Source organism: Hyla sarda, chromosome 4 (genome assembly GCF_029499605.1).
Source record: "Hyla sarda isolate aHylSar1 chromosome 4, aHylSar1.hap1, whole genome shotgun sequence".
NCBI classification, from domain to species: domain Eukaryota; kingdom Metazoa; phylum Chordata; class Amphibia; order Anura; family Hylidae; genus Hyla; species Hyla sarda.
In genome coordinates this window covers 244,944,466-244,970,450 of record NC_079192.1, presented here as the reverse complement: position 1 = coordinate 244,970,450, position 25,985 = coordinate 244,944,466, and the positions used below count along the sequence as shown (strand labels likewise).

Genomic DNA, 25,985 nt, shown 5'->3' with positions numbered 1-25,985 from the left:
ATCAATGAATTTGAACAGAGCCTCTGACACAGATATCACTAGAGCCTAGGGCTCTGTTCACATTGATATCTTAATCTGAACAGAGCCCTAGATTTATAGAGACAGAAGGTTGATCCAGGGATTTATTCTGAATGCTATATTGGAGTCTCGAGATGAGCGAATTTACAGTAAATTCGATTTGTCACGAACTTCTCGGCTCAGCAGTTGATGACTTATCCTGCATAAATTAGTTCAGCTTTCAGGTGCTCCGTTGGGCTGGAAAAGGTGGATACAGTCCTAGGAAAGAGTCTCCTAGGACTGTATCCACCTTTTCCAGCCCACGGGAGCACCTGAAAGCTGAACTAATTTATGCAGGAAAAGTCATCAACTGCCGAGCCGAGATGTTCGTGACGAATCGAATTTACTGTAAATTCGCTCATCTCTATTGGAGTCGGGAAGGAATTTTTACCTCTAGTATGAGTTTTTTTTTTTTTTAGCCTTCCTCTGGATCAACTCAACTCAATAGGGACTTATTAGGGTTATAGGTTGAACTTGATGGACTGGTTTTTTTTCAACCTTAGGAACTGTTACTATCTTCTATTGGGACTTCCGTCAGCAGTTTCGGCACGTTGCGCTATTCTGCCTCTCAAAATGACAGAAATAACCACAAGCCCACCTGATGGATGGACCCTATTGTAAAGTATTGGGGTCTGTCAGGCACTGGAGGTATCTGTCACGTGAGAGCTAAACTGAGTGTTGTGGCATCACTTAGAAATGATAGTGTGAACAAAGCCTAACTAATGCCCAATTGTGTCAATGACAGCTATGATCATGTACCTGTGATCTGAAACATGTCTGAAGTTACTAGGGTTTTAATATGTATAACAAAAAAAATATATAAAAGGGATGAGATCCACTGTTTTCCTCAGTGAATCACTTGTCTTTGTAACACACAAGCCGTCCACTTTTCCTGGGGGAATACAAAGGTTAATAGCTGAAATGTGTATGAATTCCTGCTTCACATGGAAACTGTGAGGGTGTGACAGGCAGGGATTGCCTTTTTGGGAGGGGTAGGGGGGGGGGGGGGTCGGAATCCCCGAGGAATGAGGAATAGTCCTGATGTGATGACCCCTGCTGGAGAGAGACGGTGCTCTGGTACAGAGGGGTGTGGTGTTGTTCATGGAATCTCTTATATACCAAGCCTTACTAGTAACAGTGCTGTAGATGTTTCTCTGCTCTTACTGACAAGTGGCTGCTTCCTCCCATCTATGCTATCCATTTGTTAAAAGTCTCTTCTTTTCTTTTCTACCTCTTGTCTCCCTCTCCCATCGCTGCTTTGACACACTCCAGGGTGTCCTGTACACTACTCCCATCATCCGAGACCAAGGCAACATCTACAAGCCCAACAACAAGGTCATGGCGGATGACACTGTCAACGAGAACGATGTCCTCACCAAGGAGATCAACCTGGTGAACAGAGACCCCAAGCACCTGAACGACGAAGTGGTGAAGGTGGGTGGGCTGGGACTGTCACTTTGACTGACAGGTCCTTCAGTATACATGTGTGTGCGTGCCTGTGTGTATATACTATATATACAGTAAATATTTATGTATTGGGATGATTTTGCAATGGTAAGACCTATATATGACTACTATGTGAAATATACTATAATATGCTAAAGTTAAAAAGAACATTACTTTCTATTATATCCTTCCATCTACATTATATATTAGATAAAATCCGCATAGCAATGTGTATCACAACAGTCTGCTTAGATCACTGAGGCTGTGTTAGCAATTGCAGAACTTTATCTTTATAGTGCAGTGATCTTCAACCGGCGGACCTCCAGATGTTGCAAAACTACAACTCCCGGCATGCCCGGACAGCCGTTGGCTGTCCGGGCATGCCGGGAGTTGTAGTTTTGCAACATCTGGAGGTCCGCAGGTTGAAGACCACTGTTATAGTGTATAAGGCTGTCTGTAAATGTTTGTACTATTTTTACTCATAAGAGCGACGCATTCTACTGTCCTGCATAGAAAGTGCACATGCATCTACTACTACTACTCCCACTTTGAACTTCGGCAGCTAGATATAGAACTACAAGTTCCAGACTGATGTGTACTACATCACTTGCTTGAAATATGATCTTTATAATACCGCACGATTCCCAGGATGTTTCTCCATAACCCATGTTTATCAGGAGAGGAACATTTCTCTCCATTTAGTGACAGCTCCCCACCCAGAGGACACATTCTGCCGCTATGTATGAAGTAGAAGAAACTCTTATTGTAGCCAGTTACTGGCAGTAAATATTTGGTTTAGAAGGCTTCGTTCCCAATTTTAGTCATGTGAAACTTGTTTTTCTGCATTTAGGTCTTTTTTTTATTGCTGGGGTTGGCACATACCCTGCATAAAAGCTCAGATCTGTCCATTTGACATGGATGTGCCTATATATATATATATATATATATATATATATATATATATATATATATATCCTTTCTGAGCTTGGACTTGGACAGTCAGCCATGCGGTAATCCAGGTGTCGGCACGCATTTCATCTCTGAACATTTCCCTGGACATGAAGTATGTGCCAATATCCAGGGGTTTAGTGTCCCTCCCATATGATCCCACTGAACAGGAAGACAATGTTGTTTTGGCTTCAAAATCTTAATATATTAAGGGAAAAAGGTGTTGAACAAGCCTTTCCCTTTTTTCCTGTTTTTAATAAGCATTCTTCACATAGGAAAACTGCCATTCTAGATATTGGCCACTGGGGTCATTACAGCCAAATCAAATCTCTGCTTACAATAGCACCACTAATCTGAGCAATCCCACCCATTCTGTGACGAATGACTAGATTGTATATCGATCTGTTAGGACAGGGAACTTTACATTGTTCTCATATAACATATATGGAAGACTTTGAGGCCTAATAATAAAGTTGGTGCTAGATAGTAATACAGTGACCCCTCGACCTACGATGTCCCCGACATACGATAATTTCAACATGCGATGGCCTCTCAGAGGCAGCATCAACATACGATGCTTTTTTATGTCGGGGCCATCACATAAACGGCTATCCGGCAGCGCAGACTGCTTCAGCTACCATCGGCTAGCCGTTTACGGTGCCCCGTGTGGTCCGCTGACGATCACTTACCTGTCCTCTGGGGTTCCGGCGCGTCCTCTTTGGGATCCCCTGCATCGTCGGCGCTCTCCATCAACGTCATCACATTGCTGCACACGCCATTGCTGCACACGCCGGAGCGGCGGGGACAGGTGAGTACAACTTCCTATACCAGTGGTTTTCAACCTGCGGACCGCTGGGGACCCCCGCAATCTTGCATTCGCCACCCACCTGTTGAGCTGCACGCCATGATGCCAACTCGCAAACAGCCGGGGGGAGACCAAAAGGACCGGGGTATTGTGACGTCACGACTATGCCTCCGTGTGATGTCACCCCCCGCCCCTGCTATGCAAGTCTATGGGAGGGGGTGTCACGCCCCCTACCATAGATTTGCATAGCGGGGGGTGTGACGTCACACGGGGGTGGAGTCGTGACATCACAATACTGTGTGCAGCTCAAACAGGTGGGTGGCGAATACAAGATTGCAGGGGTCCCCAGCGGCGGGACCCCTGCGATGAGACATCTAATCCCCTATCCAAAGATGTCTCAGGGCCGGAGTGCCCCTTTAACCCAGAGACATCTAGTACATCAGACGTTGAGAAGGCTAGACTGTGAGGTCTCATCACTGCACCTGGTCATCTAATTACTTGGCTAGATGCCAGCAGCTGGGACTTATCAGTGGGTTGAGGTCAATTTACATTATGTGCAGTTTTGAAGCATTTTCTTAGAGAAAGATATGACAAAATATGAGGTGAAAGTGAATTGACCTATAATAAAAGAAGGCTGTGGTATCTGGCATCAAGGTGTTAGTAGCAGATCCTTTATGTTCTGTGTGGCATGATATGTTATCCTGCTGAAAGAGGCCTCTGCCATTAGAACATTCTGCTGCAATGAACGGGTTAACATGGTCCTTAAAGGAGTACTCCAGTGGAAAACTTTTTTTTTTTTTAAATCAACTGGTGCCAGAAAGTTAAACAGATTAGTAAATTACTTCTATTAAAAAATCTTAATCCTTCCAGTACTTATTAGCTGCTGAATATTACAGAGGAAATTATTTTCTTTTTGGAACACAGAGCTGTCTGCTGACATCACAGGCACAGTGCTCTCTGCTGACATCTCTGTCCATTTTAGGAACTGTCCAGAGCAGCATTTGCTATGGGAATTTTCTTCTACTCTGGACAGTTCTTAAAATGGACAGAGATGTCAGCAGAGAGCACTGTGGTCATGATGTCAGCAGAGAGCTCTGTGTTCCAAAAAGAAAAGAATTCCCTCTGTAGTATTCAGCAGCTAATAAGTACTAGAAGGATTAAGATTTTTTAATAGAAGTAGTTTACAAATCTGTTTAACTTTCTAGCACCAGTTGATTTAATAAAAAAAAGTTTTCCACTGGAGTACCCCTTTAACAAAGTGTATGTACAATGTCAAAATACCATCCACATGACTGCCAGAACCAAAGGTTTCACAGCAGAACACACTGTTCCCATAATACCTCCTGGTGCCAGGTAAGTGATGCACACACACATCCATATACTTTCAAAGAACACGTAATTCATCAGACCAGGCCACCTTTCCTTTGCTTGATGGTCCAATTCTGATGCCCACTTGCTATTAGAAATATAATAAAATGCACTGTGAGGGTACAGTATCCTGTGCATGAAATATGGACAGGATACTGTACGTGTGAATAGACCCTAAGGGTACATTCACATGTACATCATCTGCTTCAGGATTTTGTTGCTACACATTGACTTCAATGGGTGTACAGCAAATGTGCTGCAGATTTCCTGCTGTGCATTATGTTTGTGTGAACACACCCCAATGAAGCGCTACTGTGGATACTGCATCATACCATTCGAGGAAAGAGTTTCTTTGGTTGCTAGGCATATTATTAAGACAATTGTCTATTGTCAAACACTGATATAATGAGTTTATTGTTTTGCAAGACGTAGTATGACATAATGTGTGCTATTTGCAGGTGTTAGCACTGACATTTGGATCCAAAAAATGTTACCTCAGAGGATAATTATCCACCAATATTTCTCACCATATACCATTATGAGCAATGCTTTACATTACAGTTGGTGGGGGGGGGGGGGGGGGGGGGGGGGCTAGGGTTGTATTCTGTAATTGTTTAAGATTATTTTTTTTTTAAGAACAAAATAACACTAACCTTTCTTTTTCTGTGGGATCCCTCTGTATTGAAAAGTTAAATTAACAGTGCTTTTCAATGCAGTTACACACAGGTATACCAATGTATATTGGTCGGATGGAGGGGTGTAGTTTTCTGAGCCAAAGTTGGGAATGAAGTCCAAAGGAATGAGAAATATAAGGGAAGGACTTATACTTCTCTCTCATGCCGGATCCACGCCTGGCTTTAGCTAAAAAAAAAACTTCAGTGGCATCTTTAAAAAATAAAAAAATGTTGTATGCGAATGCCATCTTAGCTATACAAAAAATTCTGTAAATGGTGTCTATAGATTTTCAAAAAAATATAAAACCCCTCCTGTACCAGCATCTCTTGGGGAACTGTCACCCAGTTGCTATTGGCGTTAGTCTTAGTTGCTAGATGTGCTTTGTATTTAGGCCCTGTTTATTTACATGTTTATCATGTAAAGATCATCTTTACTGATAGGACGATGGATACCCATATTTATAAATTGATATAGGCAGCTTCCACCTATTTATACAGTAGAGAGAATACAAATACATTTGCCATGTCACCAAAAAGTTCCCAGGACTGATGTTATTTGCTAAGGTTTGCTATTCAGCTGCAGAATTCCGCTTGCAGCAGAGCCCCATTGTTTTCAATGAGAAACAATGGACCGCAGTGAAATTCTGCAATGGAAAGAACGTCCGTACAAGGAATGGATGTGTTCATTCTTTGAACGGAATTTTTCTGGAACTGCATTGCTGTCTATGGAGATGGCAATGTCCGCATGGTCCTTCTGCAGAAGTCCTTCTACAGACAGTTCTGTACTGAGTTATGTGGGATCAAAGCGAGAGATTTATCAAAACCTGTGTAGAAGAGTGGTGCAGTTGCCCATAGCAACCAATCAGATTTCTTCTTTCATTTTGAAAGAAGCCTGTAAAAAATGAAAGAAGCGATCTGATTGGTTGCTATGGGCAACTGCACCACTCTTCCTCTGCACAGGTTGTGATAAAACCCCCCCAAAGGTCCCATATCTTTTTTTGCTTGAGGACCCTCTGTTGGTAGAGAGCAGGATATGATATGATGGATAGAGTGATATGTTTATATGATTTGGAGCAGGATTTCTGAATAAAAAGCAAAATAAATCCTGACAGGAAAAACAGTTAGGCCCCTTGTACACTATAGAAGCAGGTGGAGATTCCGGTGCTGCAGCCTCCCATTGTCTTCAATGGGGTTTTTCCGCAGCAGAAATTCAACATCTGTCCGCAGAATACTGTCCTGCATTGCCATCAATCAATCAAGTATTGTGCATTATGTCCGTCCAAATTCTTCAGCAGACATTCCGCACATTTGAACATGTCCTAAAAGTTCTGCTTACCTCAGCCTTCTCCATACACACAATAATATATAAAAAAGGAAGCAAAACTCTCACTGTCCCTTTTAGGATTAGGATCATTACGTTTTGGGTGTAAAATTGTGAATCATTATTTGAATGTCAAATATTTTATTAAAAGGATAAAAGGGGTATTCCTGGCTTTATACATATTATCCCCTATCCAAAGGGGTCCCGCTGCTGGGGGCTGTCACACCCCCTCCCATAGACATGAATAGAGGGGGCGAGGCGTGACATCACTAAGGGGCATGGCCATGACATCACATCCCCGTCTCGGAGGTAGCACCCAGCACAGAATGCCAGGGGGCTGCACTGAGATTTCGGGGGTCCCCAGTGGCGGGACCCCTGCGATTAGAGATGAGCGAACTTACAGTAAATTCGATTCGTCACAAACTTCTCAGCTCGGCAGTTGATGCCTTATCCTGCCTAAATTAGTTCAGCTTTCAGGTGCTCCCGTGGGCTGGAAAAGGTGGATACAGTCCTAGGAGACTCTTTCCTAGGACTGTATCCACCTTTTCCAGCCCACCGGAGCACCTGAAAGCTGAACTAATTTATGCAGGAAAAGTCATCAACTGCCGAGCCGAGAAGTTCGTGACCAATCGAATTTACTGTAAGATTGCTCATCTCTACCTGCGATCATACATTTTATCCCCTATCCTTTGGATAAGGGATAAGATGTATAAAGCCAGAATACCCCTTTAATGCCCAGATTTCTGAATCTGCCAGTGCCCAAAACAGTCTGGTTAGGCCCATAACAGCCAATCACATTTCAGCTTTCATATCTTCTAGTTACATGCAATATGCTTATGCACAGGCCTATGTTCACACATCGTAAAAGGAATAGCAAAATACATAGGAAAAATAGAAATTAAATATGACCATTTTTAATGTTTAGACGTTTGGAGTAAATTTACACACAGTAGATTTGTTGCGGAAATAAAACAAAAAGTCAGTGTCTACACATGGTGAAATGATTAGCAAAATACGACCATAAAATATCAATAAAATACATCCGTATTTTTTATCTAATATTGTGCACATTGAAAGTCTATGAAAAAGTGGCCGCCAGTGCGCACACTGGAACATTGGAATTACGGACATTTTTTAAAATGATATTCACTTTCCTATAGACTCTCATTGTGCACATAGGGGGAGATTTATCAAAACCTGTGCAGAGGAAAAAAATGCCCAGTTGCCTATAGCAACCAATCAGATTGCTTCTTTCATTTTGCAGAGGCCTTGTTAAAACTGAAAGAAGTGAGCTGATTGGTTGCTATGGGCAACTGGGCAACTTTTCCTCTGCACAGGTTGTGATAAATCTCCCCCTATGTGCACAATGAGAGTCTATAGGAAAGTGAATATCATTTTAAAAAATGTCCGTAATTCCAATGTTCCAGTGTGCGCACTGGCGGCCACTTTTTCATAGACTTTCAATGTGCACAATATTAGATTAAAAAATACGGATGTATTTTATTGTTATTTATGGTCTTATTTTGCTAATCATTTCACCATGTGTAGACAGTGATTTTTTGTTTTATTTCCGCAACAAATCTACTGTGTGTAAATTTACTCTAAACGTCTTTCAGCCCACAAGTAACTGTAACGAAATCCTCTCAAGTGGATAAGAACTATTACACCTTCCTGCAGACAGTAGCGGAGGTGAAAATCACTCTAAGTATACAGCTCTCCCAGGCCCCTGATACATCTCAGCTCACTGTTCTAATTCACAGGCAAATGGTAGCAGCTATACGGATTGTTCATTACATACATTCTTTCCAAGTGAGCTGTTACACAAGTGTGACATTGAGGGGAAATATTTGCTAAATAAGTAAACATGCCTGTGCCTAGGACAATGGGCCCCGAATTCTGTATTGTCAGCTTCCCACTCTGCCATTCTGATGTTAGATTCCATCTGCCGACTGCCAAGCTGAAATTTATTGGCAGAATAAACAAGTTTAATCATATTTATTCCTTAGGGAAAATTGCAAAATACATTGTCATTTTATATGATAAAATTTTACAATTCGTAGCACAAAAATAAAGGAATAATGTCAATAATACGGTGGTCCCTCAAGTTACAATATGAATTGGTTCCGGGACGACCATTGTATGTTGAAACCATTGTATGTTGAGACCAGAACTCTATGGAAACCTGATAATTGGTTCTGAAGCCAACAAAATGTCATCAAAAAATAGGAAAAAGTGAGGATTAAAGAAAAATAAGTAATAAATAACTAATATAGATAAAGCAAATCCTTACACAGAAAGATCTGCTGGGAGCTGTAAATCACTGTCTATTTCAGTGTTTCCCAACCAGGGTACCTCCAGTTGTTACAAAACTACAACTCCCAGCATGCCCGGACAGCCTTCGGCTGTCCGGGCATGCTGGGAGTTGTAGTTTTGCAACAGCTGGAGGCCCCCTCTTTGGAAAATACTGGTCTATGTAGAGGACAGGAGCTTCTTCAGGGTCCTGTACAGAACATGCAATGTCCTAAAGAAGTAACATGGAGTCGCCCTCACCTGGTGTCCAAAGGAGCAGCTAACCCTGGCACAGGTAAAGAGTACAGAACATGTAGTATCTCCCTGTACTGTAGGGGGCGCTACCAGACACCAGTCAGTGCCTGCACTTTAGGAATACAGGGGTTTTACCAGTGAAATATCCATTCTGATTGGTCGGTTCTTCCAGCCAATGACACGTTTCACAGATTCCATAGCATTGTATGTTGAGTCTGGTTTCAAGTTACAATGGTCCAGAAAAGACCATTATATGTTGAAACTATTGTATGTTGAGGCCATTGTAAGTTGAGGGATCACTGTATAGACCTGGAAAAACCTGACCTAGGCTGATGTTACACACAGCGTGTCTTCAAAATGTAAGCTGAGGCGCATATCCATTCTGCGCAGGACGTCATTAGTGACGGCAGGAGATAGATCCTATGAGAAAGAAGTAAGTGGCAAAATACTATTAGATTGGGAAAACAGGATTTCTGATAGGTTGCAACTATTATCAATCCACAGAGGATGACGGTGACTATTGGATGTTTTCCTCTGTTTACTAAATGGAGGTTTCTGTATGGATGATTGATAAATGAGGTCAGTAGAAGGAGGTCCTATAAACCCCAGCAAACAGCATTTTCTACCATAGTCCTTTAGTCACTTGATAAAGCCACAGTCGTCTAGGTGCGCTGTGGTTGTGGTTTTAAAGGGGTACTCCGGTGTAAAATATTTTTTGTTAGGTCTTTTTAAGTCAACTGGCTCCAGAAAGTTAAACAGATTTGTAAATTACTTCTATTAAAAAATCTTAATCCTTAAAGGAGTAGTCCAGTGGTGAACAACTTATCCCCTATCCTAAGTATAGGGGATAAGTTGTAGATCGCGTGGGTCCGATTTCTGGGGCCCCCCGAGATCTCCTGTACGGAACCCCGACAGCCCGTAAGAAGGGGGCGTGTCGACCTCAGCACGAAGCGCCGGGCGACACGCCCCCTCAATACAACTCTATGGCAGAGCCGGAGCACTGCCTTAGGCAATCTCCGGCTCTGCCATAGCAATGTATTGAGGGGGCATGTCGGCCGCCGCTTTGTGCGGTGGTCGACACCCGCTATCTAGCCGGAGAGCCTGGCCCCCATACAGAGAGATCGCAGGGGGCCCCAGCGGTCGGACACCCCGCGATCTCAAACTTATCCCCTATCCTTAGGATAGGGGATAAGTTTTTCACCACTGAACTACCCCTTTATTCCTTCCAGTACTTTACAGTTCATGACACGGACAGAGGTGTCAGCAGAGAGCACTGTGGACAGACAGAAAAGAAATTCAAAAAGAAAAGAATTTCCTCTGTAGTATACAGCAGCTGATAAGTACTAGAAGGATTAAGATATCTTAATAGAAGTAATTTGCAAATCTTTCTGGCAGCAGTTCATTTAAAAAAAAAAAAAAAATGTTTTCCACTGCAGTACCCCTTTAACTGTAGATGCACAGTGCTCCAATTCTAACAATGCTGGCTACGAACTGATATAAAAACGATGTAGCCACAGACATAATATATACCAACCAGCTTGGTTGGAAACAACCTTATCAGCTCTTATCAGCTCAGTTTTTAAATGTGTGTCTTGTTAGGCTTTTGCATTTTTTGCAATTTTTGTAAGTTTTATTTTGGATTAAAGGGGTTATCCAGGAAAAAACTTTTTTTTATATATAGCAACTGGCTCCAGAAAGTTAAACAGATTTGTAAATTACTTCTATTAAAAAATATTAATCCTTTCATTACTTATGAGCTGCTGAAGTTGAGTTGTTCTTTTCTGTCTAAGTGCTCTCTGATTACGTGTCTCGGGAACTGCCCAGTTTAGAAGAAAATCCCCATAGCAAACCTCTTCTTCTCTGTGCAGTTCCCAAGACAAGCAGAGATATCAGCAGAGAACACTGTTGCCAGACAGAAAACAACAACTCAACTTCAGCAGTTGATAATTATTGAAAGGATTAAGATTTTTTAATAGAAGTCATTTACAAATCTGTTTAACTTTCTGGAGCCAGTTGATATAAAAAAAAAAAAAAAAACTATTTTTTCCTGGAATACCCCTTTAAGTCCCTAATAAAGAATAAAACTTTTAAATTAGGCGAATACTGCTAAATAGTGGTTGGTAAATACAGTGGTTTAGTCTGTTCTTCTAGAAAATGACACAATAGTTTTTGATGCTTTTTTTTTTTTTTTTTTATTAGCCAAAGCTAGAAGTATGCCCTTTGGAATACCCTTCTGGCTTTGGCCCCAAAAAAACTGAATGAACAACTGGCACAAAAACTGCAGTGTTTATGGTAGGATCACATGTAATGTATACGCAGTGTATTTCATGCTACACAAAATCCGCTATGCAGCGGGAAATATGTGCATATTCTCCCATCATCACACACAGGGCTACTTCACTGCACACACAGGGCTACCTCACTGCACACACAGGGCTGCCACATAAAGTGCTAATGTACAGGCAATGTCAGTTGCTCCTTAGCATTGGACGCCGAATCAACACTGTTTATAGCCGTAAACCTTACCATTATAAATAAGTGGAGACAAAACTGAGGTGTTGTCCATAGTGACCAAACAGCACATTCATTTATTCAGCACCTGTTACACATTAGGTGGTCAGTACTGTTGCCTTACAGCCTGAGGTTGTGGGCTCATGTCTGATGAAGGACACATCGGCATGGAGTGTGTATGCTCTTCCCGTGTTTGCATGAGTTTCCTCTAAATCATTTAGTTATAGGCAACAAATACCAGTCACACAACTATACAGTAGTGTTAGTAAGACTTAAAGGGGTACTCCGCACCTAGACATCAATCTTACATCAGTGAGGGTCCGACATCTGACACCACCATTGATCAGCTATTTAAAGTAGCTGCGGTGCTTGTATGAGTGCCACAGCCTTTACATTTTTTACTGTTTCGTGTCCTTTCAATTGCTATGTGGGGCATAGACCATTCATTTTTCCAAACTGGATACCCCTTTAACCTTTATTACATTCTATAAAGCGGTATATTCCCTCATTAAAAAGAAAATGTTTAAAATTCCTGTATCCTTCTTCTTTCTATAGTATCTGATTTCAGTCAATACACTTTCCTATATGTCAAACATGCCCCTATTTTCCTAGAATGTAGAATTTTCCATAATGTTTTATGACTGCACTTCACATCATCATTATCATCACTCAATGGTTATGGAAGGGTAACTATGAAGCAAAAAAGATGGCTTGTTTCATTTTTTAGACACCTTTTTCAAAATAAAAAAAAAAGCAATCTGATAGGTCGCATTAGGCAACTGGTCAACCTTTCCTCTGCACGGGAAACTGACATTGTGATATCATGAAGTCTATCACTATGGTTGCCAATATGTTAAAGGGGTACTCCGGTGAAAATTATTTTTTTTTTAAATCAACTGGTGCCAGAAAGTTAAACAGATTTGTAAATTACTTCTATTAAAAAATCTTAATCCATCCAGTACTTATTAGCTGCTGAATACTACAGCGGAAATTTTTTTCTTTTTGAAACACAGAGCTGTATGCTGACATCATGAGCACAGTGCTCTCTGCTGACATCTCTGTCCATTTTAGGAACTGTCCAGAACAGCATATGTTTGCTATGGGGATTTCCTTTTACTCTGGACAGTTCCTAAAATGTTGATTTTAAAAAAAAACAAAAAAAAAAGTTTTTCACCGGAGTACCCCTTTAACCATTTTCTTATGATGGGGGGAAAGCACAGTTCCATAGATTATAAGAAAATAATGATTTAAAACTATACGATGTGTGGGGATGTTTAAATTAACTGTTTATCTATCCACCAGCTATGGTCCATTAAAGAAGCACTCTGGGAATTGTTTTTGCTTTCACTTTTTTTTTAAATCTTATATAGTGCAGCATAGACTAATATTAGAGAATAATTTAGAGTTTCTTGCGTTTTTAGACATAATAATACCTTTTTTATGAACAGATTTTTTTTTTATGCTGCCTACATTTCCCATAAATCCTCTTGACTTTGCAGAGAGAGGGGAGGTGCACTTCACCTAATGGGTCCAACCTAATTACCTGACTAGCCTAAACTGCTGAGATTTGGGTTGCTGTTTTTTTTGCAGTTTTAATGCGTTTTTTTTTGTAATGCATAGTGTGTTTTTTAGGGAAATATTGCCATGAGGAGAAAGTAATTTACCGTGTATATACTCGAGTATAAGCTGAGTTTTCAGCACGATTTTTCTCCATCTTCACCAGGAGGCCCTCTTCTCCTCTCCGGGCCAGCCCCAGACTAGTGACGTTGCCTTGATGACGATGCACAGGGACGTACGTGCGCAGCAGACATCCCTGCACATGAACGTCCCTGTGCGTCATCGTCAAGGCAACGTCACTAGTCCGGGGCCGGCCCGGAGCGGAGAAGAGGGCCTCCTGGTGAAAATGGACAGCCCGGAACGAGTAACCCTCCCCATTGGACGGTCCCTGCAGCATAGATGGCCCGGACCAGCTCACCCTTCCTTCCCACCGAGGGGAGGTGAGTAGAAAACTAAAGGGGGGTCTGGATGTTGATGAAAGCCACAGTGGTCTTCAACCTGCGGACCTCCAGATGTTTCAAAACTACAACTCCCAGCATGCCCGGACAGCCGATGACTGTCTGGGCATGCTGGAAGTTGTAGTTTTGCAACATCTGGAGGTCCGCAGGTTGGAGACCACTGGATTGACAGGCAGTGATGAAGAAGGGGGGGATGATGACGGAGTGATGATGACAGGGGTCTGGATGATGACAGGGGGGGATGATGACAGGGTGATAATGAAAGGGTGATAATGACAGGGTGATGATGACGGGGGTGATGATGACGGGGGTGATGATGACGGGGGTGATAATGACGGGGGTGATAATGACGGGGGTGATAATGACGGGGTGATGATGACGGGGTGATGATGACAGGGGTGATGATGACAGGGTGATGATGACGGGGTGATGATGACAGGGTGATGATGACGGGGGTGATAATGACGAGGGTGATGATGACAGGGTGATGATGACGGGGTGATGATGACGGGGGTGATAATGACAGGGTGATGATGACGGGGTGATAATGACAGGGTGATGATGACAGGGTGATGATGACGGGGTGATAATGACAGGGTGATGATGACAGGGTGATGATGACGGGGGTGATAATGAAAGGGTGATGATGACGGGGGTGATAATGAAAGGGTGATGATGACGGGGTGATAATGACAGGGTGATGATAACGGGGGTGATGATGACAGGGTGATGATGACGGGGGTGATGATGACGGGGGTGATAATGACAGGGTGATGATGACGGGGGTGTTAATGACGGGGGTCTGGATGATAACGGGGGGATGATGTATTTCTCACCCTAGGCTTATAGTCGAGTCAATAACTTTTCCTGGGTTTTTGGGGGAAATTAGGGGCCTCGGCTTATATTCGGGTCGGCTTATACTCGAGTATATACGGGTAATCTTTAATCGCACTTGAGGTGTTTTATGAAGACTTTAGGCTGTGTTCTCATGTAAAGACTTCTTTACTGCAGTTTTTTACATGTTTTACCACATTAAAAAAATCTGTAAAAAGTGCAACAATCCCATAGCGATAGCAGCAGTAGCATACAGAAAGAGCTAGGAATGGAAGGGGTGTGGGAGATGCCAGGAGAATTAGATGATAACATCCTGTGGTTCACCCAGGACTGACCACTTCCTCTGACACATTACACTATGATTTTTTGAGGGTGAGATTTGTGATCACATGATGTAGTTACAGAAATGATATCCATGCAGCTGTGCTGGAATAGGACCAATGGCGATGTAGGATTAGTCATGGTTGGTATGCAAAAACAACAAAAACCTGGAGTTCTTCTTTTAAGTATTTCTATTTTGTTTTCCTAGGTAGAGAATTGACATTCTAAGCCCTATTAGGAACAGGGACTGATGTTAAAGGGGTACTCCCGTGGATAACTTTTTTTTTTTTAAATCAACTGGTGCCAGAAAGTTATACAGATTTATAAGTCCCTTCTATTAAAAAATCTTAATCCTTCCAGTACTTTTTAGGGGCTATATACTACAGATGAAATGCTTTTCTTTTTAGATTTCTCTGATGTCATGACCACAGTGCTGTCTGCTGACCTCTGCTGTCCATTTTAGGAACTGTCCAGAACAGGAGAAAATCCCCATAGCAAACATATGCTGCTTAGGACAGTTCCTAAAATGGACAGCAGAGGTCAGCAGAGAGCACTGTGGTCCTGACATTTCCTCTGTAGTATATAGCCCCTAAAAAGTACTGGAAGGATTAAGATTTTTTAATAGAAGTCATTTACAAATCTGTTTAACTTTCTGGCACCAGTTGATTTAAAAAAAAAAGTTTTCCACGGCAGTACCCCTTTAATGGTGACAACGCCAAGCTACATGCACGGCTGCAAAATATTCTGATACTATATTAAAATAGGAAGTCATTTTCATAACTAAGGCCAAGAAACTGGATCAAATTATAATAGCCTGATGCTAAGGCACAACTATGGGAACTTTAAGTGCCCATATAGAAATTCATTGCAACTTTAAATACTAGTCAAATCTGGCCACTAGCATGGAAATATATTTGCCTATTCTACAGAAAGAAACCCTTGAAGGTGTGCAGAAGATTCCATTAATTCTAACCAGTGACAGAATGCCTATTACTTTCCATCATAGAAGTCTATACCTTGTTAAATAACATGGTGAATATACATTACAGCCAGTGGAATGGGGATTTCACAGAGAAGGATTACATTGGAAATACGTGCATTTAAGATGCTTTCAATTAAACAACTGTTGTAGTGATTCAGGATTTCCACAAAACGGAATAATGCTCTTCCAGAAGTTCTAAATTGCTCCCAGCTACGTGGCATGAGAAATGATTGTGCGTCCAGACCATTCTTTTCCAATACTGGCAAACATTACTGTAGAACACTCTTTATGTATTTTCTTTTATGTATTAGAAGAGCTTTGAAGGATTAAAGTGTAAACGTTTGTTGTTCTTCTTCTTATAAATATTTTAATAAACAGATAACACTGTGATCTAATAGTTACATGAATCCAATAAGAAGGATATTTACATATAAATAATATAACATAAAATGACAATATCTTATCACATGGTATCTACAGGTTTCTCTAAGGCTATGTTCGCATGGTAAAATGTCCGCACGGAAAATCTCTGTGCGGATATTTCCCTGACAGCGGAGCACCAGCAGAACATGCTAGGACTGCTTGGAAATGCGCTGTTTGTAGACGCCAATTAATTTCCTTGTCGAATCTGCAGAAAAAATAGACTTAACAATTTTTTCTGTGGATGGCGGAATCTGAATTTCCGTGACAGAAACATCCGGCGAGGAAATTCTGTCATGTGAACAGTGCAGCAGAATCCATTAAAATGTCTGTGCGGAATATTCATGCGGAATTCCTCACGGACATTCTGCAATGTGAACATAACCTCACCGTACATAGCAATGATTTTATGCTCACTGCCCACTTCTTTACAGTTTACTCACTTATACAGTATCCTGCGCATATTTGATGCAGCAGATTTGAAGCTGTGTTCAATCATTTAGTTTATATTGAAATCTGCAGCATAAAACCTGCAGTATAAAATCTGCAGCATCAAAAATGTGCAAGATACTGTACATGTAAATACACTCTTAGAGTCCATTCACAGGATCGGATTTCGCAATTGGAGCAATTGGGGCAGATTTGCAGATTTTCTGCAGAACCATTGGAGCAGGAATACTCTGCACAAGAGTACTCCTTTAAGGCTCGTTGACACGGGGGCAGATTTTCTGCAGTTAAAATTCTACTACCGAAAAAATCTGCTGCGGACAGCCTGTGAAACGCCCCCCAACTAGCAGCTGGAAACCCGCTGTGAGTTTGCTATTAAATCCCCCATTTGATAGAGCCTTAAGGGTACGTTCAAATGTGGCAGATCTGCTGCAGATGTGTTGCAAATAACTTCAATAGAGAATTCAAAATCTGCAACAAAAATCAGCAGAAAATCTGAAGCATATCCACCACATGTGAACATACCTGTATGGATTGGTTCCTACATTGCAGTAGGCTGTGCCTATTCCCTGCTGAGACTCAAATCTTCCCAGTTTGCTCTGTTTTTTTTGTGGTTTATTTATCATTATTTAAAGACTCATTTCATATACAGTTTGATGGATTGATAGACAGATAGATAGATAGATAGATAGATAGATGGGAGATAGATAGATAGATAGATAGATAGATAGGAGATAGATATATAGATATATAGGAGATAGAGAGATAGAAGGGAGATAGATGGGAGATAGATTGATAGATAGATAGATTGGAGAGATAGATAGATAGAGAGATAGATAGATAGATGTGAGATACATAGATAGATATGAGATAGATAGATAGATAGATGTGAGATACATAGATATATATGAGATAGATAGATAGATGTGAGATACATAGATAGATAGATAGATAGATAGATGTGAGATACATAGATAGATAGAGAGATAGATAGATAGATGTGAGATACATAGATAGATATGAGATAGATAGATGTGAGATACATAGATAGATAGATGTGAGATACATAGATAGATAGATATGAGATAGATAGATATGAGATAGATATAGATAGATATGAGATATATATGCACACAAGAGATGCGGAGACAGCACGGCCAGAGTAGTCACACAGCAAGTGGGTGCAAGCCAAGTTTCTAACAGTCCCAGTCGCAGACTGTACAGGTAGGTATCCAATGCAGGTATAAGGCAGCACACCGAGTAGTGTTCAAATAAAGTGCAGTTTAATGTCCCATAGCCAGATACAACGTTTCGGCAGTATCACACTGCCTTTCTCAAGCATGAGAATAGATAGATGGATAGATTGGAGATAGATAGATAGGAGATAGATAGATATGAGATAGATAGAGAGATAGATATGAGATAGATAGAGAGATAGATAGATAGATAGATAGATATGAGATAGATATAGATAGATAGATAGATAGATATGAGATATATATAGATAGATATAGATAGATATAGATAGATATAGATAGATAGATAGATATGAGATATATATAGATAGATAGATAGATATGAGATATATATAGATAGATAGATAGATATGAGATATATATAGATAGATATAGATAGATAGACCTATTTGGCTGTGGCTAGCATTACAAGTTCTATTTGTTCACAACACTTTGCTTTGACAGCTTCTTGGGTATTTTTCTCATGTGCTTGTAGAAGTCCTTCATGTATGTCAGACTGTATTTCAGCCCTGATTTTCCTTTAAGATGACTCAGTTTCCATTTTTTTCTCTACTTACACCTACTTGTTCCAATTTTCTGCAGTGCCTCATCTCTGTGAGTCGAGTTTTCCCAAACAGTTGTTAGGCAGCTGCAGGCAAGTGCACAGGTTTTTTTTCTAATTGAAACCTGAATCAATAGGAGAGAAACTGTCCCCAAATTAGTGTAATCACACCATTCTAATGAGTTCACAGAGATCTAGTTTGTTAAAAAAAAAAAAAGTTTGCCATTAAAATGCATTGCCCACATCCACACAATATGAATCTCTCGGAATTGGGGGGAAATTAAAAGAAGTGACCAAATCTTAAACTTAAACTAAACAGTCTAAGGTTGTGCCAGATTTTTATCAGTGACTCGGGCTTACACTGTCTACTGTCGGCACCACGCTTTATGTGCTTTAGTTATCGGCATACTATTCATTTTGGCTTAATTTAAACCCCTTTCCTTTTTTTTAGGCTGAGCCTGTTTAAAAAAACATTGCACGTATAGCATAAACATGGTGAAATTAATAAATAAAAAATGTGCTGTGCACAACTTCTTTACCAGATCTGGCACAAATTACACCAAATAACATGCAATTGACATGTCAATTGGAGCACAGAATGTCAGTGGGTGGTCACTACTGTTAAAGGAATAGTCCAGTTTAAGAAAATGTATCTCCTATCCAAAGGATAGGGGATGTTTCAGATCACTGGAGTACCCCTTTAACAATGGTGACATTGACAGTGTGTCCTCCAATTGACATATTAGCTGCCAAAACTAGTCCATAGGTTTATTGTATAGGCTGTCCAGGATGCAGTCACCCCTGTTAAATTTCACATGTCTTTATCTGGTGGGGGTGCGTTGAAAGGGCAGATGTTATTACCCTAGGGGTAGATGGCATTCGCCCCTTGTGCTCGTGACACCAAGGCGTGGTTATTCTCTACACAACCTGAGGTATGGCCGCTGGTTCCTGGGCTAGGCGCGGGGCTAATAATCACTCTGATGCAAAGTTATAGAACAACAGCAGCTTTACTGAGGCAGACAGATGGAATAGTCTTTATAGCTCAGTTAGGCCCAAGGAGCTGACCAGTGACTTAAGGAGACTTGCGGGCTCGCTGGGACTTGTAGTGGACTTGGACTGAATTATGCAGACCCACGCTGACTTTAGTAGACTTGACTGACTTGACTATGACTGACTAGACTTCACCCCTGTGACTGCTTACTGGGCTTTTATGTTCACCTGAAGGGGCACTTGGTTGGTGGAAGCCTGGCTGCGTGGTTAGGCATTGGGTCTGTTCACAACACCAGACACTCTCAGGTCTTGACTGTACTGCTCCTCAGCTTAGACTCGACTCAGAACTGAACTGTGGTGTCTCGGGGTGCAATGGTGAGGTGGATGGGGCAGATGTTGTAGCCCAGGGGCAAGGTGTTATTAACCCCTAAATGTTTGTGACGCCAGGGCGTGGTTTTCCCGGTAACCACCCGAACGGTAGTACCGCTATCCCAAGGTTAGGCAGGGCAATAATAGTCCAAGACCAGGTTAGGCTTAACAGTAGCTTTACGGAGGTAGACAGATGGAAATAGTAGTTACAGCTAGGCCAGGATCCCAGAGAGGTGGCCAGTAACACAGAAGGACCTCGCAGCTTGCTGGGACTTGTAGTGACTTTAACAGACTTTAGGACCGCCATGCCGATTATAATAGACTTGACTATAGACATGACTTGACTCTAGGTAGTGACAGCAGACATAGAAGACTTGAATAACTGGGATGTGGCTGTAGGTAGGCTTAAGGCCTCCAGATGTGCCGGACACTAGCTCTGAGATGTCTGGTCTTTACTGTGCCTCAGGCTCAAGAGAGAGATTGTAATGGCTGCCCCTCTTATAAAGGGGGGATGAGCCAGAAGCCCATAGGTCAAGCTGCAGTTCACCTGGTTAGCTGGTGCTCTCTGGGTAACAAACACATCATGTGAACACATTATCATGTGACTAAATCAAAGGTCCTTAAAGGTCCTTAATACATATCACACATAACACTATACATAATATATATTACTATGGGGGAGACACTGCAGGAGAGCCCTTAGGACACAGAAGGACGCAACCTGACAGGGCCTAAGTACTGTACAGGACTATATCCCGTACTGAGACATCACAGAACTAACTAGCTCCTCCCTTAGTTTATAAGGGAGAAATTTAGAGGGGTCCTATAGGTCACCACACAAGTCACCTGGTCACTGACATTTTTCCTGGTTACACAGGACTTGGTAACAACATTTAAAGGCATATGAACATTAAAACAGATTAATAAATAACATAGGTCACAACAAATTATGGCACATATAATGAACAGGACAAAAAAGGTACAGGAGAGCAACTCATGTACTGGGCCACCACATTTATAAAAAATCAGTCAAAAGAACAGGGAGAGAAGCACACTGCCAAATGCTTCTCTTCCTTCTTTGTGTGTCTATGTCTATGTGAGAACCTTATGAGACATCAGTCACATGACATAGAGCCAGGAGAGAATGCACTAAGCTCAAACTACTAACTCATTCTACTGATCAGTCAGGGTCTGGACACCCAAATGCTGACTGTTCAAAGTGTTTGATGTCGCATATGAAAAGTAGTTTTATTTTATTTTTTTAAATGACAATGTCCATTTAAGAATTCAAAGTCTGTATGCTTATTGTGCAGACATTAAAGCGGTTGTCAACCATAAGGTGATTTTAGTACATACCTAGCAGATAGTAATGGACATGCTTAGGAAGGATCTGCGCTTGTCTTGGAGCTAAATGGCTATGTTGTTGTTACGCCGAGCGCTCCGGGTCCCCGCTCCTCCCCGGAGCGCTCGCTTCTCTCTCGCTACCGCAGCGCTCCGGGCAGCTCCACTGACCCGGTGCGCTGCGATACCGTCTCCAGCCGGGATGCGGTTCGCGATGCGGGTAGCGCCCGCTCGCGATGCGCATCCCGGCTCCCGTACCTGACTCGCTCTCCGTCTGTCCTGTCCCGGCGCGCGCGGCCCCGCTCCCTAGGGCGCGCGCGCGCCGGGTCTCTGCGATTTAAAGGGCCACTGCGCCGCTGATTGGCGCAGTGGTTCCAATTAGTGTGTTCACCTGTGCACTCCCTATTTATACCTCACTTCCCCTTCACTCCCTCGCCGGATCTTGTTGCCATTGTGCCAGTGAAAGCGTTTCCTTGTGTGTTCCTAGCCTGTGTTCCAGACCTCCTGCCGTTGCCCCCGACTACGATCCTTGCTGCCTGCCCCGACCTTCTGCTACGTCCGACCTTGCTTCTGTCTACTCCCTTGTACCGCGCCTATCTTCAGCAGTCAGAGAGGTTGAGCCGTTGCTAGTGGATACGACCTGGTCACTACCGCCGCAGCAAGACCATCCCGCTTTGCGGCGGGCTCTGGTGAAAACCAGTAGTGACTTAGAACCGATCCACTAGCACGGTCCACGCCAATCCCTCTCTGGCACAGAGGATCCACTACCTGCCAGCCGGCATCGTGACAGTAGATCCGGCCATGGATCCCGCTGAAGTTCCTCTGCCAGTTGTCGCCGACCTCACCACGGTGGTCGCCCAGCAGTCACAACAGATAGCGCAACAAGGCCAACAGCTGTCTCAACTGACCGTGATGCTACAGCAGCTACTACCACAGCTTCAGCAATCATCTCCTCCGCCAGCTCCTGCACCTCCTCCGCAGCGAGTGGCCGCTTCTGGTCTACGACTATCCTTGCCGGATAAATTTGACGGGGACTCTAAATTCTGCCGTGGCTTTCTTTCCCAATGTTCCCTGCACTTGGAGATGATGTCGGACCAGTTCCCTACTGAAAGGTCTAAGGTGGCTTTCGTAGTCAGCCTTCTGTCTGGAAAAGCTCTGTCATGGGCCACACCGCTCTGGGACCGCAATGACCCCGTCACTGCCTCTATACACTCCTTCTTCTCAGAAATTCGAAGTGTCTTTGAGGAACCTGCCCGAGCCTCTTCTGCTGAGACTGCCCTGTTGAACCTGGTCCAGGGTAATTCTTCCGTTGGCGAGTACGCCGTACAATTCCGTACTCTTGCTTCAGAATTATCCTGGAATAATGAGGCCCTCTGCGCGACCTTTAAAAAAGGCCTATCCAGCAACATTAAAGATGTTCTGGCCGCACGAGAAATCCCTGCTAACCTACATGAACTCATCCATCTTGCCACTCGCATTGACATGCGTTTTTCCGAAAGGCGTCAGGAGCTCCGCCAGGATATGGACTTTGTTCGCACAAGACGTTTTTCCTCTATCCTCTGGTCCCCTGCAATCCGTTCCTGTGCCTCCCGCCGTGGAGGCTATGCAGGTCGACCGGTCTCGCCTGACACCTCAAGAGAGGACACGACGCCGCATGGAGAATCTCTGCCTGTACTGTGCCAGTACCGAACACTTCCTGAAGGATTGTCCTATCCGTCCTCCCCGCCTGGAAAGACGTACGCTGACTCCGCACAAAGGTGAGACAGTCCTTGATGTCTACTCTGCTTCTCCACGTCTTACTGTGCCTGTGCGGATATCTGCCTCTGCCTTCTCCTTCTCTACTATGGCCTTCTTGGATTCCGGATCTGCAGGGAATTTTATTTTGGCCTCTCTCGTCAACAGGTTCAACATCCCAGTGACCAGTCTCGCCAGACCCCTCTACATCAATTGTGTAAACAATGAAAGATTGGACTGTACCATACGTTTCCGCACGGAGCCCCTTCTAATGTGCATCGGACCTCATCACGAGAAGATTGAATTTTTGGTCCTCCCCAATTGCACTTCCGAAATCCTCCTTGGACTACCCTGGCTTCAACTCCATTCCCCAACCCTGGATTGGTCCACTGGGGAGATCAAGAGTTGGGGGCCCTCTTGTTTCAAGGACTGCCTAAAACCGGTTCCCAGTACCCCTTGCCGTGACTCTGTGGTTCCCCCTGTAACCGGTCTCCCTAAGGCCTATATGGACTTTGCGGATGTTTTTTGCAAAAAACAAGCTGAGACTCTACCTCCTCACAGGCCTTATGATTGTCCTATTGACCTCCTCCCGGGCACTACTCCACCCCGGGGCAGAATCTATCCTCTGTCCGTCCCAGAGACTCTTGCTATGTCGGAGTACATCCAGGAAAATTTAAAAAAAGGCTTTATCCGTAAATCCTCCTCTCCTGCCGGAGCCGGATTTTTCTTTGTGTCCAAAAAAGATGGCTCTCTACGTCCTTGCATTGACTACCGCGGTCTTAATAAAATCACGATAAAGAACCGCTACCCCCTACCCCTCATCTCTGAACTCTTTGATCGCCTCCAAGGTGCCCACATCTTTACCAAACTGGACTTAAGAGGTGCTTATAATCTCATCCGCATCAGAGAGGGGGATGAATGGAAAACGGCATTTAACACTAGAGATGGACACTTTGAGTATCTGGTCATGCCCTTTGGCCTGTGCAACGCCCCTGCCGTCTTCCAAGACTTTGTTAATGAAATTTTTCGTGATCTCTTATACTCCTGTGTTGTTGTATATCTGGACGATATCCTGATTTTTTCTGCCAATCTAGAAGAACACCGCCAGCATGTCCGTATGGTTCTTCAGAGACTTCGTGACAATCAACTTTATGCCAAGATAGAGAAATGTCTGTTTGAATGCCAATCTCTTCCTTTCCTAGGATACTTGGTCTCTGGCCAGGGACTACAAATGGATCCAGACAAACTCTCTGCCGTCTTAGATTGGCCACGCCCCTCCGGACTCCGTGCTATCCAACGTTTTTTGGGGTTCGCCAATTATTACAGGCAATTTATTCCACATTTTTCTACCGTTGTGGCCCCTATCGTGGCTTTAACCAAAAAAAATGCCAATCCCAAGTCTTGGCCTCCTCAAGCGGAAGACGCCTTTAAACGGCTCAAGTCTGCCTTTTCTTCGGCTCCCGTGCTCTCCAGACCTGACCCATCTAAACCCTTCCTATTGGAGGTTGATGCCTCCTCTGTTGGAGCTGGAGCGGTCCTTCTACAAAAAAATTCTTCCGGGCATGCTGTTACTTGTGGTTTTTTTTCTAGGACCTTCTCTCCGGCGGAGAGGAACTACTCCATCGGGGATCGAGAGCTTCTAGCCATTAAATTAGCACTTGAGGAATGGAGGCATCTGCTGGAGGGATCAAGATTTCCTGTTATTATTTACACCGATCACAAGAACCTCTCCTATCTCCAGTCTGCCCAACGGCTGAATCCTCGCCAGGCCAGGTGGTCTCTGTTCTTTGCCCGATTTAATTTTGAAATTCACTTTCGGCCTGCCGATAAGAACATTAGGGCCGATGCTCTCTCTCGTTCCTCGGATGCCTCGGAAGTTGAACTCTTTCCGCAACACATCATTCCTCCTGACTGCCTGATCTCCACTTCTCCAGCCTCCATCAGGCAAACTCCTCCAGGAAAAACCTTCGTCTCTCCACGCCAACGCCTCGGAATCCTCAAATGGGGTCACTCCTCCCATCTCGCAGGTCATACAGGCATCAAGAAATCTGTGCAACTCATCTCTCGCTTCTATTGGTGGCCGACTCTGGAGACGGATGTCGTGGACTTTGTGCGAGCCTGCACTGTCTGTGCTCGGGATAAGACTCCTCGCCAGAAGCCCGCTGGTTTTCTTCATCTTCTGCCTGTCCCCGAACAGCCTTGGTCTCTGATTGGTATGGATTTTATTACAGACCTACCCCCATCCCGTGGCAACACTGTTGTTTGGGTGGTCGTTGATCGATTCTCCAAGATGGCACATTTCATCCCTCTTCCTGGTCTTCCTTCAGCGCCTCAGTTGGCTAAACAATTTTTTGTACACATTTTTCGTCTTCACGGGTTGCCCACGCAGATCGTCTCGGATAGAGGCGTCCAATTCGTGTCAAAATTCTGGAGGGCTCTCTGTAAACAACTCAAGATTAAATTAAACTTTTCTTCTGCATATCATCCTCAATCCAATGGACAAGTAGAAAGAATTAACCAGGTCTTGGGTGATTATTTACGACATTTTGTTTCCTCCCGCCAGGATGATTGGGCAGATCTTCTACCATGGGCCGAATTCTCGTATAACTTTAGAGTCTCTGAATCTTCCTCCAAATCCCCATTTTTCGTGGTGTACGGCCGTCACCCTCTTCCCCCCCTCCCTACTCCCTTGCCCTCTGGTTTGCCCGCTGTAGATGAAGTGACTCGTGATCTTTCCACCATATGGAAAGAGACCCAAGATTCTCTTTTACAGGCTTCATCTCGTATGAAAAAGTTTGCCGATAAGAAAAGAAGAGCTCCCCCCATTTTTGCTCCCGGAGACAAGGTATGGCTCTCCGCTAAATATGTCCGCTTTCGTGTCCCCAGTTACAAACTGGGTCCACGCTATCTTGGTCCCTTCAAAGTCTTGTGCCAAATTAATCCTGTCTCTTACAAACTTCTTCTTCCTCCTTCTCTCCGTATTCCTAATGCCTTTCATGTCTCTCTTCTTAAACCACTCATCATCAACCGTTTCTCTCCCAAATTAGTTTCTCCCACTCCT

At 43.3% G+C, this 25,985-nt stretch overlaps 1 protein-coding gene across 3 annotated transcripts in view; it reads left to right on the top strand.

Annotated features, from left to right (window-relative positions):
* CAV1 (caveolin 1) overlaps positions 1 to 25,985 on the top strand; it is a 64,700-nt gene that overhangs the window by 25,353 nt on the left and 13,362 nt on the right. For all 3 annotated transcript variants that reach the window (XM_056573855.1, XM_056573857.1, XM_056573854.1), the window contains exon 2: positions 1,330 to 1,491. In XM_056573855.1, coding sequence (XP_056429830.1) covers positions 1,330 to 1,491 — 162 coding nt within the window. The remainder of the gene's footprint in view (positions 1 to 1,329; positions 1,492 to 25,985) is intronic.